This window comes from Phaethon lepturus, unplaced genomic scaffold (assembly GCF_000687285.1).
Source record: "Phaethon lepturus isolate BGI_N335 unplaced genomic scaffold, ASM68728v1 scaffold30334, whole genome shotgun sequence".
NCBI classification, from domain to species: Eukaryota; Metazoa; Chordata; class Aves; order Phaethontiformes; family Phaethontidae; genus Phaethon; species Phaethon lepturus.
Window position 1 is genome coordinate 1 of NW_010537503.1, and position 21,130 is coordinate 21,130.

The 21,130-nt window shown below is 39.0% G+C and overlaps 2 protein-coding genes across 3 annotated transcripts in view; both read left to right on the forward strand.

The window, feature by feature from the left end:
* The first annotated feature begins 4,637 nt into the window (after positions 1-4,637).
* CTXN2 (cortexin 2) lies at positions 4,638-4,883 on the forward strand. The gene has a single exon (XM_010286508.1). It carries the CDS (start codon positions 4,638-4,640, stop codon positions 4,881-4,883), a length of 246 nt encoding a protein of 81 aa, XP_010284810.1.
* A 6,522-nt stretch (positions 4,884-11,405) lies between these two features.
* Positions 11,406-21,130, forward strand: part of SLC12A1 (solute carrier family 12 (sodium/potassium/chloride transporter), member 1) — a 47,275-nt gene continuing 37,550 nt past the window's right edge. For both annotated transcript variants that reach the window (XM_010286509.1, XM_010286510.1), the window contains exons 1-3: positions 11,406-11,816; positions 17,319-17,453; positions 17,670-17,745. In XM_010286509.1, coding sequence (XP_010284811.1) covers positions 11,406-11,816; positions 17,319-17,453; positions 17,670-17,745 — 622 coding nt within the window. The remainder of the gene's footprint in view (positions 11,817-17,318; positions 17,454-17,669; positions 17,746-21,130) is intronic.

A 21,130-nucleotide genomic window follows, 5' to 3' on the forward strand; every position in this document is an offset into this window, starting at 1 on the left:
TGTGGGGGTGGCCTTGTGGCACCGCCCGGCCCAGCTTGGCCCGCGGCGAGGGCAGCCCTGGGCGAGGGTGAACGCCTAAATCTGCCCTCCCAGGGGCGCGGGGCCGAGGGCAGGGCAGGCTGTGCGTGCAGTCCTACAGCAACACTCGCTTTGCAGGTCCTCGGTCTCTTGCAGTCTCCGTCCCCGGGGAGGCAGGTGACAGTCTTCCACGGTCACGCGTTAAGGGTGATGCTAGTGAACGTTTTAGTTTCCTGCCTCTCTGTATTATCCAAATCTAGACCACATAGATGAATTAACAGCATGGGAGCTCATGCCCAATGGAGACTGCAGGTTTGTGTATTTATTAAGGATAACATCTCATTTCTGCAATTCATTGCTTGTCTGAGGGCTGGAAGTGTCAGGGCCCGGCTGCTGCTGCTTTGCTGGGGAATGCCGTGAAGAAGTGTTGCCTGCACCCCGAGTTACTGTACTGCAAAAACACTGCCTGGTTTTGTGGGGTTTCGCTGCCCTTGCAAAACAGTTAGCCATGCCTTCGTTTGCTGGGCATCCATGCCCCGGCCTTCCTACCTTACACCTCCCTGTATGTTGTCTTAGAAACCTTACCCTGAAGAGACAGTCTTCTCCCCAGCAAGGTAGACAATACAGGCATGCAACATGCCCATAAGCACGACAGGTTGGCTGTGTGGTCACAGGTGCTTTTGCAGCATTTCTGACCATGTGTTGTTAACTCAAGATAGCTCAGACCTTTTGGAGAATTCCAAATTCATACTGATTTCTATTTCACTAGGTCTTCTCCACTGCTAATCCTTTCACCCTACCACCTCCTATACCCAATTCCTGTAATAGCATTCCCAGAATACAGTTCGGTTTCCTTGACCAGCTAGTTAAGCGCAAATGAGGTGCTTCTGAAACTCGCAGAGGATGCCTTTTTATGTCCCTGACCACACCAACAGGTTTTCAAGTCAGGTTTGCTGTCACTCCAGCACAAGCCCAGGACTGAAGCTATTTGAAGTACCTTCAGAATGACCAGATCCATGAACCAGCAGCTGGGCTGCAGGCATCCAAGGGGAGAACAGATGGCAACTGATTCAGTCCCTTTTGTTACATGCTACCGTTCATGAAGGGAGTTTCTAGGCACCTGAGGCTTAATTATGCCAAGAAGATTGAATACTCCCAGCTTGGGAATTAAAAGTGCTCATTTCCAGTACTGAGCCATTACAAAAAACCAAAAACCCTATAGGGGGTTCTGTGAGGGTAGGACTGAAACCCAGAATACAAGGAGAATTATTGAGGAAGTCTTTACTTAGCCCTTACTGGCTACTTTCTTAATCTTACCAGTATCTCTGAAAACAGGACGGTGAAGTCTAGGTCTGAAAAAAGTTACACCCAAACCACTAAAGAGCTGGGATCTTCAATCCACACCAAACATTGGCAGAGTTAGGCTGGTGATGCTGCTAGAATAAGAATTTCAACATCTTTCTTCCAGTTGCCTCAAAATACTTAGTGGCCATGGTGTTCCCTTTCACCTTCCATAAGTGCAGCTAGCACTCCCAGCTCATACCTCCCCATTCTCCTTACCTCAGTGGTCTGTGTGCTAAGCTATTTCCCTCATTCCTGTTTTCTCTAGGACTCTTATTATTTCTTCTGGCCTCACAAGGGCCTCCAATGGCCTTTTATTTCATAGCAGGATGTTAAGAACCCTTTCTTTATGCCAGCATTTTTTACGGGCAATGAATCAAAGGATGAGTAGAGTTTTACCTATAAAAAAAAAAGTCAAAAGAGATCAATCCGAGGCCAGCCCCTACAAAATGACTGTGCAGATTCTAAGTGATGTAATGACTGTCTCCATCATACTGCCCTAAAGGTTATCTTCAAGGATTTTTGGATCCAGGCCATGTTAGTTAGTATTCACAGTCCTCTGACTCACGACTTGACATATACACTGCAGCAAATGATAGGATATCTGACTAACTGGGAGAGGACATCTAACCTGTATGCAGCACTAAAATGTGAAAACAATAAAAAGGCACTCAAGGTCAGTCTTCGTACCACAGTTTTGGGGATACATAATTAGAGCAAAATGTGCTGTGAACTTTAAGGCTTCAATTACAATTTCTGAATTCAGGACAAGGAAGGGAAGAGCACAAAGCTGTATATTAGAGCTTCCCAGAACCAATTCACCCCCAAGCAAAATGCCCGCAGCTTTCTCATACAGCTGTTTCAGCCAAACTCTTGCCAAATAAGATGAAGATATCCATTTCTTACCACTCCATGTTTCAGCATCAGTCAAGATGTCAAGATCAGTCAGCAACAGTCTGCTTTCCACAGAGATCTGTCCCATAACATCTGACAAGCACATAATGTACAAACAATTCCCACTAATTCCAATGTGTAACCTGCAAAATTAGTAAGACTGAAAGTCATGTTCCAAGATTATGACTCTCTATGGTGAAGAAATGTCACCTCAAACACATACATATTTCTCTGGATTCAGCTCAAATGCAGGGTTCCCCATGGCCAGCCTATCCCTAAGATTTCTCTCCATGTCTTTCAAGATAGCAGTTGTGGTTTTTGGGTCTTGCCTTCCCCTGTATAAGCCTTTAATGTAATTTTTATAACCCAGTGTCCTAGGACTTTTGGAAGGTAGTGTTTTTTCCTTGACTGTCTCTTGTTCAAATCAACTGATTTGTGACATAAATTTGTGATATTGAACTTTCTGCAATTTTTTTTTCCTACATAAGGACAAACTTAATAGAAAAATTACAAGTATGTCTAATGAAAATCCATACAGCAGGTGGGCTTTAACTATGATATATTTTCAGAAAATAAATATTGATGGTTGTTCACATTAATTCTAATTCCCATAGCCTATATCTGGATCTTTTCTTCAATTTAACAGGAATTAAAACAGCATGACCCAAAGAGCAGAATATCATTCAAAACAAGGAAGGATCTCGTACACAGCTCTATAGAATAAACAGAACATTGGTTGTTACGCTCTGGCAAATGTGTAAAGACTATAACAGGAAACTGTATTATTTAATACTTACTATATTGAGGCTTATTGTGAAAAGAAAAAGACTTGTGCCTTGCCCTTTTAATCCTTGTTTTGAAATTTTCATTCTTTAGGATAACGTTCAAATATCCCACAAATTCTGAAATGAGAAAGGAGACACCAAACAAGATAAAAGTTTTGTCCATTTCTGTCTTCTCAGGAATACCAAATCTTATTTTTACTTTTTCTGTTGTTATTAATTGTAGGCTGACTCAGGATACAGCTACTTCCAGCCACGACTGCAGTACAGAGTAATGATACTGGAGCTCCCTTTAAACTGGCTAGCAGCGCAGGTACCTGGAGCAGTGTAGCCATGGCAGCACAGAGCTCTGAGTGGCCTAATTACTCTGACAAGAAATAAATGGATACTGGGACTTCCCTGGGGGGAAAGACGGTTGAATTGTTAACACAAAGCGTTTTCCCCTGAGGCGCGTTAGTTAGGTGTTAACAAGAGCCAAAAAATCTCAAGCTCCAACCTTAGAATAAAAATGCCTTTGTCCTTTGGCACTTCTGATGTCCCAGTCCTTCCAATTCTCCTGCTGTCTATAGAGACAAAAGAAAGATGTGATTTCAATATCTGATGGAATACCTAAAATAAAGCAAAACGATTCCCGCCCCCAACTAAAATCTGTACGTAAGATCTCCTTAAAAAGACAAAAGTAAAAGTCTGTCCTGGCTGGAAACACACAGAACTATCCTGGTGGCAACGGCAGGGTGGGGATGCTTGAGCATCCTGCCTCCATAGGACACACATCAGGGTCATTCCCATGAATTCCATGAGGAGCACACGTTCAGATCTGGTGTTTACCATGCATGTAAAAATGGCAGGATATGTATGTATTTAATGGGGAAGACCAAGGAGAAGAAACAAATGAAAGCAAGATTTAGGGGAAGGGAATTTACTTCCATTATCTCTTCTCCCACCAATCATTCTTCATACACAATATGCTCATTTCCTTACAAACTCAAAATGCACACAGCATTTTTCTGAAAATGAAGCCCAAGACTTCACTAAAATTGCACAGATAATGTTTTATTTTACAAATTTGATCTATTTATTTAGATGTATAAGCTAAATTACATATGCAAAATCCACATTATTTGGCTGAAATTCCCTTTGAAATTCATGCAAATTTAACTAGTTTAAGGACTGAGGTGTAAAGCCATTTCAGAAAACACACTGGTTTCTCCAGATGAAGACCTTGGTGAGTATTGCCAAATCAGAATCTGTAGGCTTGTGCCCAGTCTGACAAAATGCTGTTTGCAATAGCCATGTGCTGAAATTGCTCTGCTTTGAGGAGACAGAAAGCCAGAAAATTGTGAGTTTGCGATCTCATAACAGAGGCCAGTAAGTGGATGGTGTGCAGAGGCTAAAAGTTGCAATTTTATCACATTAATTTAAATGTGAAAAAACAACAGGACTCCACTAAAATCCAAGCTGGTTTTCATTTCCAAATGTTCATATGCTACAGCTCAGATACACCCCATTTATACCTAACCAAACTAATTCTACTTTTCTGTGCAGGCAAAGAAGCAATAGAGGTGAAAATCCCACAGAGTCACCAGGATGTGATGCCCAATAATGAGCAGTAATTACTGCAGCAACACTTCAGCCAGCATGAGTGTCAACGAAATGTCTGGCTTCCCTCTGACTTTAGAGCAAAAAACTGGTTTTGCCTTTGTGGGGATTTTGTGTGTTTTCTTGGGACTTTTAATTATCAGATGCTTCAAAATCTTGCTAGACCCCTACAGTAGTATGCCTTCTTCTACATGGGAAGATGAAGTTGAGGGCTTGGATAAAGGAACATTTGAATATGCGCTTGCATGAAAACTCACAGAATATCCTGCCTTAAAATTGATGTTGATTTCATTTTGGAAACCAACTGTTATTACATTTGTTATATGTACCTGCATTTTGGAGATATGTTGGTGGCATCCATTTTGTTAAATAAATATTTGTTGCAAACCCAAAAGGCACTTCATATTGCTTTTATTTGAGGAACAGTGGAATGGTAGGTAAGAAATGGTTAACAGCAAAGAAATATTACAATAAACAATTCACTAGAAAGTTATCATGGCCAAAAAGTATTTTAAGAATCAGGTTATATTTGCCTCTTCAGAGAAGGATCTAATTTCTACTGTGTCTCGTGATAGGATAGAGAGAAAGCTGAAGGACGAATGACAGGCTTATGAATGCTGAATGCTTAAGTGGTAATCCCCTCCCCTCCTCATCTGACACAATTTTCTGAAGCTCGGAGACTGTGCTTGAATACTGAGAATACAGAGGTGGAGGACAATAGATGTCTGTGGCTCAGAGGAGGTGCCTGCAGGAGATGTGTGTACCTGTTGCTGAGATGAGAGGAACAAGGGTTTGTCCACACACTACCAATAATAAGGACCTAATGAGAAAGCTGAAGATCACATCAATTGCTAACTCACCTCTCACCTTTCAAGAAGAGCAGATGCTGTACTACTAACTGTTTATAAGGAAAGTGTATATTGCTTCTCCTGGGTGAAACTTGATGTGGTCCTCTGCAAACAGTGCGTAGCTCCTATGAGAGTATTTTTTGATAGGTCTCCCTTCTACTCTACAGCAACAGAAAGTCAAACAGAATTAGTGGAAGGGAAAAAAAACATCATTAAGGAAATTTTTGATTCTACAATACAAAATATATTACCTGTTCAGAACTCCAGTCTGAACCAACACCACCACAGTCCCAGTCCACCAGTGTCTCCCATATCAATAAAAATTTTAGGTGAAAAATTAAATGTTAGGTAACCAATCTTACAGTCTAGCTGAATTGGTCATGGCATGCCTATTTTTTACTCCCCTTGGTTACGGAAGATGATTCCATTTAAACTAGAACTTAAACTGTCTAGTTAACCACTCCCAGCAGTAATTACACCAGTTTGGCAAGGCCAAAGCAGAGCCAGTCATGCTGCATACCCGTTTGTACCCACCTCCCAAAGGCAACAGGGGTCCAGAGCTGACTGGAGATCTGCTCTCCAGCCCCTCTCCACAGCTGGTTCTTCTGTTTGTGCTCCTACAGCTGTGTACAATGTATGATCCAGACTGTCAAACTGAAGAATTGGTCATAGGAGATCCTATTAAGGGAGAAGAACTAACAGTGAAAGCAGAGACTCAAATCTGGGTATTCAAGGTCACCCTCATATACACAGCTGTTTAGCAAGTGTGACAGTACTTGACAGAAATTCAATTCAGTTTTTAAGAAGGTTGGCATTAGAATTTTAAGCACTGTCACGTTTGCTAAACAGCTCTGTTTGCAGTGAGGAGCAAAGACAAGATCAGTTACAGCAGCTGGTTTCTTTTGCATGTATCCCTGAAAAATACATATAGTCCCTTTTGCCCTATATACTAGGCAGAGGCAGCCAGTGGAACAGCAAACCTCAAGAGCCATTTGGAACATGAAATACTTGATTGTACAGGGAAGGACATGAATCTCCTGTCTGAAGAACATACGAGAGAAACAGCCAACACTAATCTACGTTGGTCCATTTGAATTATAAAACATAAACAATTTTGTGAATGTAAAAGCTTTTAAACTGCTTCAGATTCTGCATAAGAAAAAATGCCAGACTTCAGAGTTTTAGTATATTGCATTTATCCTAGTTAATTTAACCATCAAGTCAAAGGTAGATATCTGTACAGTGATTCATGTGATCTGCTATTGCTGCACAGGATCATCCACTGCAGAGACCTGACACCACCATTCTTTTTACGTACACCTAATCAGCACAGCTGAGCTCTCTGCTGTCAGGTTAGAGTGCTGAAGGTACTTAAGTTATCTGGGTTAAATATAGTTCAGTTATCTCTTATCTACACAGCAAACACAGCAAACATACCCAAAGAACCCCAATACTGTCTTACTACTTTTGTTCTTGACCCAATCTATTGCTGGAAGCAATTATCCAATTCCCTTATGATTATAAAGCTTCATCATTTCCTGCTTGCCTTTCTCTGCACCCCAAAAGACAAGGGAATCAGCCTTCCCAGAAAGAATACATAGAACATAATTTTTCAAAGGTTTTCCTTAAAAATACAGAGTAAAACTTTGAATGGGGTTAAGAGCAAATGGTTCAAAAACACATGTGTAAGACAAGAGGACCCACCAATGACTGATCCCACTGACTTCACTGGAATCTCTTCTGCATAAAATGGGCTGAGCAGAAGCCTGAACTCGTTACCTCCATTACTATATATGCAGAACTGAAAAATAGAGAGATCATGATCTGTGCACAGAATCGGGCATAGCTGGGAGGGAAATGGAGATAACAAAAGTATTTTTGGGCCCCCTTAGAAATTTTGCAATACCATAAACCCAGTAATTGTAATGGATAGGTACATTTGCTGGTTAATAGTTAACAAGCTAGAATGCCTCTCTAAATCACCATCTGGGACTGTTTTGAAAGAGAGGGATTGGATGGTCTATTCAGTATATTAAGCAGCAGAAAAATCTGGCCAATAAGGCAGAGTTTGTAATGCTTCAAAGAGAGGGACACACTATATACATGAATAAAAGAGGCAGATTGTCCTTCCCTAAAAACACAGGATTGAATGGTAAGTTAAATTATCCTGAATAAGGTAAACTTGAATATTTATGCATAATGCTAGAACATGAAAAACAAAACTAATGGCAAATAACAGTTGAGACACCTCTGGAAATACACTGTGAAAATCAAAGTATTATTTTCAAGAACAGCAGAAAGGTAAGAGACTTTTCTTTTCCTAGCAAAATAATAATATTATGGAAATAAGACAGTGAAATTAGAGAATCATTTTACTTGGTAGCAAAAGTCTTATTGTCATCAAAGAATCAGGATTTCATTCAGTCATGGAGATGGAAACAAACCTAGTTTCACTGACGTTCATGACGAGATTTGTTTTTGCTCCTTCATGCCTTACAACTTTAAAAGGCTGAAGGAAGCAGAATATTATCTATGATCAGAAACATTCAGTAGTAATGAGAATAATAATAATAATAATATTGATCATCCAAACCCAGTAGAAGTAAAATAAACTGAATAAATGTAACATGTTGCTTACAAAACATTAAGCAGGGAAACCAACATAAATATGAAGGGATTATAAAGTGGTATCATAGCAGAGAGGTGACAGCAGAATATTATCTATAGCTGGTGGAGAAAATAGGCTTTAGCTGTATCTCACACTGAAGATGGAAGACATTGATGATTATCAGCTGATGAAATTACAATTTTGATATGTGATTTTAGGGAAAATTTACATTGTTGAGGTATAAATATTGATGCAGTATTTTATCTTTCAGTGCCAAAGGGCCAAAATAATTGAGAAATTTAAATTGGAAAAAGTCTCTAGAGGTCATTGAGCCCAACCTCTTGTGAACAAAACTTAAAAAAATGCCTCCAATAGGCTTATTTACCCAGATTTTCAGTTCATATATTCCTTTAAATAGATATATTGCGTTTCTAAAACTTTCTGCTTTTACATACACTTGCAGAGTTTCAGTGTAAGGATGCTCTCTTTTTTTAGTTGGTTTGAACAGACCTGCACTCCTACTGTCTATACAATCACACTGCCTTATCTCCTTAGACGTATGTTTCAAGTCCTATGGATTGCCATTGTTTCAACAGCTCATTTCAAGGCCATCTAGGCCATCCTGTGAGTTCCTGCAAAGGTACTTAACCCACGGAAGGCCTTATGTTTAAAAGGCCCTTTTACTCTTGGGGTTTTTGTTTACTTGTTTGGTTTTTTGAGAAGGTCTGTGTGGGAAAGTGGAGGTAGGAAGCAGATCGTACAGCTATCTTATGTTCACCTCTCTATGGGCTGACACTCAGAGGGACTGAGACAGGCTAGAGGAACAGGTTAACAGGAATCTCATGACATTCAACAAGGACAAATGCAAATCCTGTACCTTGGGCAGACTAAACCCCTGCAGCATACAGGCTGGGGCCTCACTGTCAGGGAGCAACTCTCCTGGAAGGGACCTGGTGAGCGGCAGGCTACAGAGGAGTCAGCACCGTGCCCTGGGAGCAATGAAAGTGAACAGTGTCCTGGGCTGTGTTAACAGGACCATAGCCAGCAGATCAAGCAAAGTGGTCATTCCCCTCTATTCAGCACTCATCAGGCTGCACCTGGAAACCAGTTTCTAAGTTTGTCAACCTGTCCCTCCTCACTTGCCCATGTAAGAAAGATGTTGATAAACTTGTGTGTGTCTGATGGAGGGCCACCAAGATGGTCAGGGGTAGGAGCATTTGCCCTGTAAGGAAATGGGGCTTGTTTAGCCAGAAAAAGAAAAGGCATTAGGGGAACATAAGCAGCCCCCCCAATACTTATGAGGAGGCTACTGGCAAGGCAGAGCCACGCTCTTTACTGAGATGCACAGCAGGAGAGTGAGAGATGATGGTCATAGAGTGACACACGGAAGGTTTCAACTGGATATACAGGGAAAAAAAAACACTTTGAGGACAGTTAAGTATTAGCATAGGCTGACAAGGCAGGTTGTGGAATCTGTCCTTGAAGGATGTCAAGACCTGACTGGTGGAAGCCCTAAGTAACCTGATTTACATTCAATGTTCCCTCTGCTTTGAGTGGGAGGTTGGACTAGATAAGCTTCCAAGGTCCCTTCCAACCTGTGTGATTCTGTGACTTGATACAATTTTTTTCAAATCATCTCAAAGGGTGTTTTGAGTGTACAAATGTAAAATCGAGTGTAAAATTCTATGAACCTTCCAATGCCTAGGACTATGTTTAATATTTCTCAATAATTACTACTTTACCATAGTCATTTATTTCCTCCATTATAATTTAGGAAACCCAGTGCTATTTTTGGATCTGTTTCAGTTGACTATTTATTCCTTCATATTACATTCATTTTATTTACATAAAAAATGAACAATTTGCTGTATCTTAATTGCCTGCTCATAAATTGTTGCCATCCTGGAACTACCGAAAACTTAAAGCCTAGCTTTTGTAGTTAATTTAAAAAAAATTGATTCAAGCTTTTAATGCAAATTTAATTCTAGACTATGAGAGAAATATACATGGTATCATAATACTTAAGTGGAACATAAACAGTAAATGGACTTCTTGGAATCTTGTGCCACATCCCTTGTACTGCCTACACTTCCACTGGCTTCAATTAAACATTGTTTTATTAAAAGAAATACTATATTTGAAAATCAATTTTAGGTAGATGGAATCTGATCCAAAGCCCACTTTATATAGATCGTGTTGCAAATCCTGATTTAGGATCCTGCCAACTATGCCAATTTGTCACAAATGGGTGATTTAGAGCGCTTAAAGAATCACCGTCAAAGGTATTAGCAAAAGTGGTTTTAATATGATGTTGTAAAAGTGCAACTTAAAGTTTGATGGCAAGGTTTACTCTATGACTGTTCAGCACAATCATTTGAACAATGATTCAAAACTACCAAGGCACAAATCAAAAGTAACAAGGTACAAATCAAAACTACCGAGACAAAATCAAAGTTACCATACTACAAGGTTATGCGCAATATCGGTCGCTTACCAAAGATCTGCCATTGGAAAAAGGTCTCTCTTCCTCAAGGAGCAACCTTGAGAGGTGTCCCAGCTCAAGGAGAGATCACTGCCATGCAGCCAGGCTGCTTAGCCTGGAGAGCTCAAAGAAGGCTCACCTAGGCTGTCATATTTATGGAATAAAGTGGTTGGCTTGTAGTCAAGTTACCTGCAATAGAACAGGTATGCATGAGACTCCTTGTACCCACAACTTTCTTTGTTCCTTGATAAATGAGTCTTGGAAAAGCCACCCGCTATTCACATGTTAATCGTATGATTGGTGTTCCAAGCTCATACGCATCGATGCTCACTGTGTCACTCTGCTCCGTTGCAGATTTTCAGAGAACAGACTGAAACTAGAAGAGTTTTTGGTCTGTTTACGGCTTAGGCCTTCACCTCCTTTGGAGCCTGTAGCAAACTACCACTAGTTTGGTTAAGGGATCGAGTGCATCTGTTGCAGAAGGAAACATCCCCACAAACTCAATCTTTGACTCAGCTATTGTTTTACTCAACAAATCATAGGATGACAGTCTCGATATTTGGTGAGGCAGCGGAGAGCTTATGGTGGAAAATTTGTCTAACTGTGCAAGTTAATAGAAATGTTTTATTTGTATTTTTTATGGCAGAAACACAGCGGACAACATTAGGAAGACTACTTAGAGATTTCAAGAAAAATTTCTCAGAACTTCGTTAGTCAAAGAGCAAAGATTTCATATGCAACAGCACTAAACCCTTTGCTGTAGCTGCAACTAACTAGCTGCGGCAACAGAAGAGTAAACAGATCAGTGACCTAAGGCCATAGCATCCCTGAAGATGTCAATGAATAATTCGCCAAATGTATTCTTGGATCCGAATGCAAATCGCTTTCAAGTTAACATAATTAATGAAAGCCACGACAACAATGAAACATCCCAGGAGGATGTGGGCTCTGACCCACCACATTATGAAGAGACATCTTTTACTGACGAAGCACATAACAGACTGAGAATCAGTTACAGACCAGGAAAAAGAGAATTATATGACAATTTCCTTCAAAATGGGGAGAAAACGGAAGCTAGTTTACATCCCTATGATACTCACACTAAAATGTATTACCTACAAACTTTTGGCCACAACACAGTGGACCCCGTTCCCAGAATTGATTATTATAGGAACACTGGCAGCGTCAGTGGGAATAAGCTCAGCAGACCAAGCTTATTAGAAATTCATGAACAACTGGCAAAGGTAAGTGGAAAGGAAAGATACAAATTTTCTATATTCCATTTCCAGGCTGTTAATTCTGTTTATTAATATAAGAAAGTTCTTAAATTCATGGACCTTGCCCAAGAGAAGAAGTACAAGTAATCACTTCCTGTATTTCCTTTGGTAGCTGCAGTATGTTTTCTGCCCTGTACCCTGCTCAAAGCAAAGATTTTTATTAAAAGGTGACAGTAATGTACTTGATTAGCAGAAAAATGTAGCTTAATCTTGTCTTAAAAGTATAGAACTACTGAGTCTCTTCTGTTTCACTTAAGAGTTGGATGGCAGATGATGAATATCAATGCATAATTTAACAAAGCTACACAATTCACACTTATTCTAAACTTGAATTTTATGTCAATGCATAACTAAGTTTCACAGATTCCTCTGTTGTATTCATTTTACATATACGTAAGTAGTATTAAAAATGTTACGTGCAATAAATGCAATTTCAACTAATCACAAATCCTAAGCACTACCTGTGTATTGCTGTAACAAACTATGCAAACAGCAAGAAAGAATCCAGAACAAGGGTGTTGAGGTTGAAAGTGTTTGCTCAGAAGAGGGTTAGCAGACATCAGTTTTCAGGTACCGATTCAATGAATGAATTTAGGCCTTCATGCTCATTATACTAGTGAATTTGGAGAGAATCTGAAGAGCCTATTGAATGACAACATAGAAAACATTTATGGAGGAATAATTTGGCTAAACTCCTCCTAATCTATCACATAGAAGAGCTGCTTAGAATTTGCTCATGTAACAGATGGGACTATTTCCATGTCTTAAAACAAAATACACTTACAGAGAGAACTACCATAGCAGGACACAACTGGCTAACCTGCCTTTGAAAGATTTTCTAGGGCTATTTCTCCTCTCCCCTTCTGAGTGAACCTACTTTTGGTTAACACAATGTAGGAGTTTACTATTGATACATATGACCAATGGATTTGCTGGAAAAAACCTCCCCTTAGCAGACTCTTCCTGCTTGCTCCATTTTTTTCCACATACGCACTACAGTAAATGAATAATGAAATACCAAAACATGCCTTTTACTGTGATAATCCTCACTTTTGTCACCCTCTATGGATATTTACCAGAAGAACATACATTGTTCAGGTATAATCCTTTGGGGTTTGCATATTCAAAACTTCCACAGCAAAGAATTTGAGAAGTTGGTAATATTAAGTCTCAAATATCAGATTTTCACCAACTTCTGCGTTACTGCCCGAGGTAGGTAGATATGTGAATTTTGCTGTCTATTCATCTACCTAGATCTTTTAAGGCTTGATTTCCCTATGTGGAAGAATCACCTCCATGCAAAATAAATAGCATAGAAAGTTGCAATGAGAACTTCTGGGGACAAGAACAACTAGATTAAGCGCAGTTAAACTATCAAAAAAACCTACTGCAAAACAGTAGAATAATATGATACTCTACTGACTTTGGTAAAATTAGACTCTTCCCCCTTAAGCCACAATACCAAGTTCTCTGTAAAAAGCAGAGGAAAGACACAGGATACACCTACTTACAGAACTAAAATCAAAGCTTTTTGGAGGTTCTTGACTGTGCACTTGTCAGGGCAGGGCTGGAAAGAGAGAGATCACCGCTATAGTCAAACTCAGACTAGAAGTGTCAACATGCAGCAAAAACCCCTATTCTTTTTCTGTATTGGGCAATAGTGAAATGAGAACTCTCCAGAGAAAACATGCTCTTATCACCATCCCGCTCAATTTTACATACTTCTGAGGCTTGAATAACTTGGACAAGCATCTGATTTTTGGATGCTGGTCCAGATCTCGTTCAAACTCCAGTTCTCTGGAGAATCACCTGTCCGAAGGAGGCTTAATACAAAGTAATGAAATTAAGCAAAAAATAGCCATTAGGAAATTAGGACCCGATTCTTTAGGATCTTATTAGGACAGCTTCCTAGTTTGGCCTGACTTATTTAAACTAAGGTGTCCACAGAACTGCATAAAATGGCTTACAAAGAAAGGAGAAACAGGTTACCTGGGTCATCATTTATTCCCAAAAATGAATGCAAAGTGGATGTGAAAAGGGAAGAATATGAATTTGGTATCCCTACTCATTTGCAGATATATAAGCTGCTACTCAAGGGACTAAACACATTTCCATACCCAGAAGAAACTTCCTCTTATAGAAATAATTTACTTTGGTAGTGGCCAGAGAGGAGAAAAATAGTGTACTGGCTTTGAACACAATGCTGAATGAACATGTACTGAACATGTTAAGGGATTTTCAGTTTTGACCATTACCAGAAAACTTAGGTTTTTTGCTGTTGCATCTCTCAATGGTTTGTTTATTTTAAACCAAATCAGATAAATTTATTTAGGTTTTTTTTAATGCTTTCACTTAGAGGAGATTAAAAAGAAGGCAGATTCCATGCCAGAATAAAATGACAGGAGAATTGCTTCACAGGTTGGGACTATTAAGGAAAAGACCACCATCTAGCTTGATCGTTCCCAGACTTTTTCCAGTACCCAGCTTACAGAAGGATAATCTTATGCCTCACAAAATAGGAAGGTGAACGTCAGTAGTAATGGGATTTGTTACACTGGCAACCTGCTGTGCCCTTATGTGAGTTGTGGCCCTGGTCTGGGAGCCACTAACCACAGCACTGGAACAAACGACCTGCCATTAGCATAGCTGGAGACTATTCCTGGCTGTCCCATGGACTCACTTTGTGACCTTGGACAAATCACTTTGGTCTACAGAGCTTATTCTGAAGAATAAACAAACATGAGGTCACCAAATAGTATATCAGTAGGGAAGGGTATTAAGATGGTATGAAAAGGCTGAGCTCCTATCAGGAGGCAAAAGCAGTATGGGCAGCTGGATGGAGGTGCCTATCCACCAGCCCCAGCCTGAAGCAGGCTGTCTAGTCACCCCTAAGGGAGGGGATGAAATGCCACATTGAATGTGTATGAGTGTTAGACTTATAGCCCAAGATGCAGTTCTGGAGAAGATGCTTTATTCCTTTTTACTTTAACACTAAAATCTGGGCTTACCATACCTCAAGGCACGCCCGCTCCCCCCCCCCCCCCCCCATTTTTTGGAAACTCAAACAACTCAGTCTGAAACTCAGACAACTATGCTGTCAAAGCCCATTGTCAGATTCTGATAAGAAGCGACACACGTTTGACTTCAGATTGCTAAACATCCCATAAGCATTCCCATTGTGCTTTGATGCTGGGCTTAATATCAGAAGATAAATATTAATATTCAATACACTTTTTAATATGTAATTTTTAAAATGTCAGAATGTAAGGCAAGCTGAAAGGAACTTCAAATATCTAGTTCCCACACTGCTGGAGTCAAATGTAGTGTCATCGTTTAGCAAGACATGTCAGTTTTTGCACACATTAAACCACAAATCGCCAATTAAATCCCTAAAAAATAGTCTAAGTGCTATTTCACAGATGATGGCTGGTGATAATTACTTGGGCTTAATATTTACCCTACATAAGAAATCATCTAACCTTTCTTCATCTTGGCTATTCTCCACACTTGTTACGGAGACTTGATGAGCTCATCATCTTTAGCCCCAGGAGAGATGAAGACTAAACTGTTCTGAAACAAGGAAAGGAAAATGTTGTGTGTGGTGGTTTGTTGTTTTTTTTTTTTTAAAGGCAGTTTACTTTTTATTTTGGTAGCTTTTCAAAATGCTCTGTCACTTTCATTCCACATCCTTAATGCATGAGTAGCACAGGTACAGCTGCTTGGTAAATAACCAATCATTCACTAAAGCACACCAATTTAAAATGCATTTATGGAAGGTTTAAGGCCATAATTTATGATAATAGCATAGAGAGGGCAAATTAATTCAAAGTACATAGGAAACAATTTGTTTCAAGTACAAAACCCAAACTCTTTTATATTTTTTTCTCTTTGAAATTCTAAACGCTGTAGCAAAAACCCCTCATATTATTCTGCTAATGTTCCTTAACTCACTTTAATCATTTACTGTTTTTTGAGCTAACACAGCCATTATTATTTTAGGGTAAGACTTGTCAAAATTATCTAAATAACTCAGGAGCTCAAAGTCACGGGCTTTCAATGGATCTTGTATTCTCATTTCACTTAGGGCCAAAAGGGCCATAGGCATCAAGTTTATCCATCTCAAAATGTATTATCCAGTCACTTATTTCTTATTTGTGAGCACTATCCTGGATTTACTGTGTCAAAGGCATTCTACATACATTCTACATTCTACTTGCATCATAGTGGCTCTACTTGCATTATAGCCCCCATCCATGGAGGTGGGAGTCCAAACATCAGCATAAGCGTCATATACAGTTGATCTTTAGGTCTGTTTTGTTTTTGTTTGTTGTGTTTAAGTCCATGGACAAAATACAGAAAGAGCCCTGAAGCTTAAGCAAGATGAAAAAGCCTCATATGTTTCAGAGAATCACAGATGTTTCCCCTCTTTGACCTGTTTATTTAATCTGGAACTATTTTCATCCCCCTCCAAACCCTAAAAGCATTGTGATCCCTCTCCGGAAGTGACAGACGCTTCTGACCCTCTGCCAGACTATGGCAAGGTACATGGTCCTTCCTGAAGGTCTTTGCAGAGGACCCAGACAATACCTGACAATAGTTAACCTAATGCCAACTCCTCACAAAACCAGTCAGAACTTTGTACAAAAAAAAAAATGAAGAGACAAAGCAGCAATGACAATGAGTATAAACTTCGGTACCGTGACTAATTCCTATTCAAGCCACAAGAAACATATCATGATGCTAAATTGCCTCAAAAATTCTGGGGCAGAAGAGCTGAAGAGATAAAATACAGATTTGTGTTTGTAACTGGATGTTAACAATCTAAAATTCTGGGCTATTTATTCTGGTTACACCACAAATATGGCAATTCCTAATCCTATCTACTATGGTTATACCACAGGTGGCTAAACCACAGAAAGGATTATTCATTTACTGCATTATTTACTACATTTAACTGGCATTTCTCTGACTGTTTTCAAGAATTTGTTACCTATTTGCTGCTGCAATTACGTTTTGTACTTTATCCAACAGAAAACACCAGAGTTCATCACATAACTTTGCCATACAGCACTCAGCTAGGTCTCTTTTCACTATTAAGCAGTTATCCCCGTTTCTACATTTAGCGTTATTCATAAATTGTTGCAGCAGCATGTAGAGGCCAAACACGAGACTCTCATTATGTTAAATCATGCTCTGCTAACATATCAACAAAACACATATGTTGAATACAGTTTACAATAAAAAACAATTTAGTATTAGATAATAATTTACTCTGCTTAAGCAATTCTTTCATCTTTTCTCCCTGTTAGCAAGCCCACCTGCTGATGCCCGGTGTGAGCAGAATATTGCAGTCTACTCCAGAGACAGCAAAACCTGATCTTCTCTGTAATTCCTTTCTTCCGTATCTCTCTTATGGAGCCAGGTATCCTCTGCTTGGCACAAAAATGTATTTGTTTTCTGCGTCTTCAGAACATAGCTGTGAGCACTGGCTCAGTCGAGAGAGTGGCTAATGGAGAAAGCATCGCTGGAGATGAGACAGCAGTCAGCAAGGAAGAAGAAAACAAAACAGGATTTGTCAAGTTCGGATGGGTGAAGGGTGTGCTGGTGAGAAACTTATCTGCATTTCTAAAAAAATTAAAAGAAAATAAACTTTAAGATTAGTTCTGCAACACCAAGGTCTTTTAAGAAGTAAGAGAGGGAGGCGGACTTGAGGGGTGTTTGGGGTGCTCTTTAAAAGCCTGCAATGCACACTAGCACCCTTCTGGTTGTTAACACTACTTTCAACATTGCACTAATGCATATTTTTTGTTTAAAACCTAGGTAAGATGTATGCTTAATATTTGGGGTGTGATGCTTTTTATTCGACTTTCCTGGATTGTAGGTCAAGCAGGAATTGGTACGTATCTTATTTAACATCATTTTCAACAGTGAAAGGGATAAAGAGGATAAACTATACATGATCATGATTAATATGTAATCTGAGATGTGCATTTGCATGTTGAACTAAATAATGTTTTCAAATGCTTGCCAGGGTAAAAGATGTTAATCCTCCAGACTATTGGAATTTTCCAGACTCACAGCCAAATTACTGCTTAGAGGCATAGATCTGTTAACTATGCATATGATCATCACATTTGAATATTTCTAAGCTTTAGTGAAATTTGTATTTAGATCCTGTAACAGATGTAAACTTCATGACTCGGGCCAATTTCTAATACATGCATACAGAGTTAACCTTTAAGAGTTAACACATTGCTTAACTGTGAATCCCAAACCTTGTCATCTACGTATTAAAAACAACGCTTCTTCACACTTCTCTGCAAAGATGAAAACAGAACTGGAAGGAGGTCTCATCTCATCAGGATTTTTTATTTTTAACTATAGCACAGCACTAGATACTAGTGTACTACGAAACACTAAGTTTTAAAAACTCTGCTACAGCATTCATTTAAATTAACTAAGTACACTTCATTGTGTGCTATATCTTTGCTTCTTCATTGTGCAATTTAATTAATCCCTATCCCAGACCCTGGGAGACTGGGCCCTGAGGCCTCCATCGAGCATGTTGTTGAGTGTTCAATGAAACCAGTGAGAGGAAAGTGCTCACAACACTGCAAGAATCTCCAGCAACTAGAAGAGCAGCTCAGTAAGGTGCAACGTATCAGTCGTTGTGTGGTACAACTTCCTTTTAATGCTGCTGCTCTGTGGAAGCACAGAAATGTGAACTGCGATGGCAGTCACTCTGTCACATGATCATACAGTCTAGAATAACGAGGCTCTAATCTTTGACTGGCACCCAGATGTCATACAAAAAGCAGCAATCCAAAGAGTGGATGGCAAGTATTCCAGTTTGGATTCTCACAGAATGGAAATACTAAGTAGACATAAGCTGAAGTCTACACTCCGGCCTTGGGTGTCAACTCTTCTGGTCTTGGATGAAACTCAGTACTCAAATTCAGACTGAATATAAATATAATTCACTTCTTTGTTAATGGAAGTGAAATGAAACACTGAATCAAAATATCTCCAAAATCTTGCATGGTTGAAGTCACATTTTCAACAAAATACAGTAACTTTACAGAAGTTTCACTTAAGCAAGACTGAGCTTTTAAAAAAAGGGAAACAAATGAAATGTTTATTAAGAAAAAAAAACATCTAGCCAGAAGCTTAAAGAGACACAAATAGAAAAAAACCCCAACAAAACAATAAAAGATCCAACACTAAGCGGAAGAACTTTAGTACTTTTGCAGTGCTCCATGCATGGCTCTAGCACTGTGCCTGACAAAGGGGTGCTTGCTGATTTTATGATGCATACCAAATGAGAGCGTGCAGCCCAGGGCACTCATAAGTATATGCCTTGCCATGAAAATTCTGCATCTTAATATTGCCAAGACTTTGCTCTGGGGTTTCATGCAAAATTAGTTTTTAAGGGCAGTTTAGTAACTTATTGAGATCATCAAGAAGTATTACTTTGTTTTGAGGTGTGAGAATAGCCATAGGCAAGAGTAATTTATTTTAGAACAACTTACTTAGCAGCCGTATGCCTGGGTTTCAATCTAAACTTTAATCAGATTTTAACATTAATTTGCACCAACATCAGTTACAGCCTTTCTGCTTTCACATTTAATTTTGCCATTTTAATTCATTGACAAGCAGACCCTCCTTTCTTATGGTTTATTGCTTTGCTGTTGCTTTTTAAAATTCCATGCCTTATGTAAGGAAGGTTAGTTTTACTTCTGAAAATGAGACATCAAATTCCATTTGAATAATTTCTCAATGCATTTTCTGAATGTCTTATAAGCAATGAGCTTTAAGTCCCTAGCCAAGCTATTTAAGAAGAACAGTGATGGAAGCTCATCATCACCAAGGCTTGGGGATTTCACTGGGTACTGCTACTAACATGGAAATTAAATGAGTCAGTCAAACCACCATCTGGGCACCATTTATATCCCCATCATTAGAGGACCAAAGAGAGAAAAACCAATTATTTCCATATCCTGATAGGCTGTCTTGGGCAAAGGCTCTTAGAGGTGAAAAAAACCCACCAAAACCAAACACATTCTAACAAGGTTCTCTGTTTATCATCAGCTGGGAAAAAAAGGGACAGTTTGTTCTTGACAAGGTTCCACATCCAAAACGAGTCTGGTATTTCCACCTAACATCTGGGGACTCTCCAAAGACTGTATTTGTACCTATAGATGGAATGGTTAGCCAAAAGCTAACCTAGGGAAAACAAGCAAGTGTATGTTAACTGAAAATCTGGCCCTGAATATTATAATTATGTTACATTACGTTGTATTACAATGATGTTTTGGTTGAGTCACTTTATTTTGTGCAATTTTCTTCTTAAATGTTAAAATATTTTAAAAATTAACATTAAAGCCTTCCCAAGCAGATATTACTCGTTGAATAAATATCTGACCCTATTTATCATATACATGTTAGCAACAAGAATTGTGAAATGCAATAGAAAAGCCTGGAAAAATACTCCTTAGGATGCACATGTACTTACCAAATAATTTTAAAAGTACTTCAAGAATAATGTGTTGAAGTTATTCAGTTTAAGAGTTAACAGCTGATTAAAAGTCATATTGAGTCATTTCTCAGGCACAAAATTTGCATTGTTTAACAATATCCTTCTATGTAACGGTAGGTGAGCAAATGGAATGAGCATTTGGAATTTTTTTTATACAGACCTGCATACAAAATAGGTGCATGACTAGTTATAGCAAGAGTTCAGAAATCAATAGGATAAACATGATTTATTAGAGGCTCAAATCACTTTAAATATCCTACAATATGTTATATATCATTTATATCTCGCACATTACATTGCTGTATCTTAAAGGATTGTGATAACATGGCTATAATTTAAGCAGCAAAGAACATTCATTCAAGGATTGGATGTTTATAACCATCCAGTATAAACTGAAGTCACGAATCTGATCTGGAAGCCAGAGGTAGAAATACAGCAGATAAATCAATGTTTGTAGTACTTCTAGCTGGACATCAGTTGTAGGATCCAAGTTTCAATTTGGACGAGCTCTGGTCAATAAATATTGCTAAAGGCAATGTACAGTCTTCAGTTCCACACTGAAGACCTATGTACCTTACGGAAATAAGAAAGCTATTGCATAAGCATTAGCAAGTTCAGATAAAACTAAGAACCGATTCCATGTTTGGGACCAAACTGTAATTGTTTCTAAATGGTATCTAAAAAGCAGTATTTTCATTTTCAAATGTTTGTCTCATGTTAGAGTAGAACTACCTTTTGCAGGGAA

Coding starts and splice junctions, on each gene's coding strand:
- CTXN2 (XM_010286508.1), top strand. CDS start 4,638: ATGAGCAGTAATTACTGCAGCAACACTTCAGCCAGCATGAGTGTCAAC.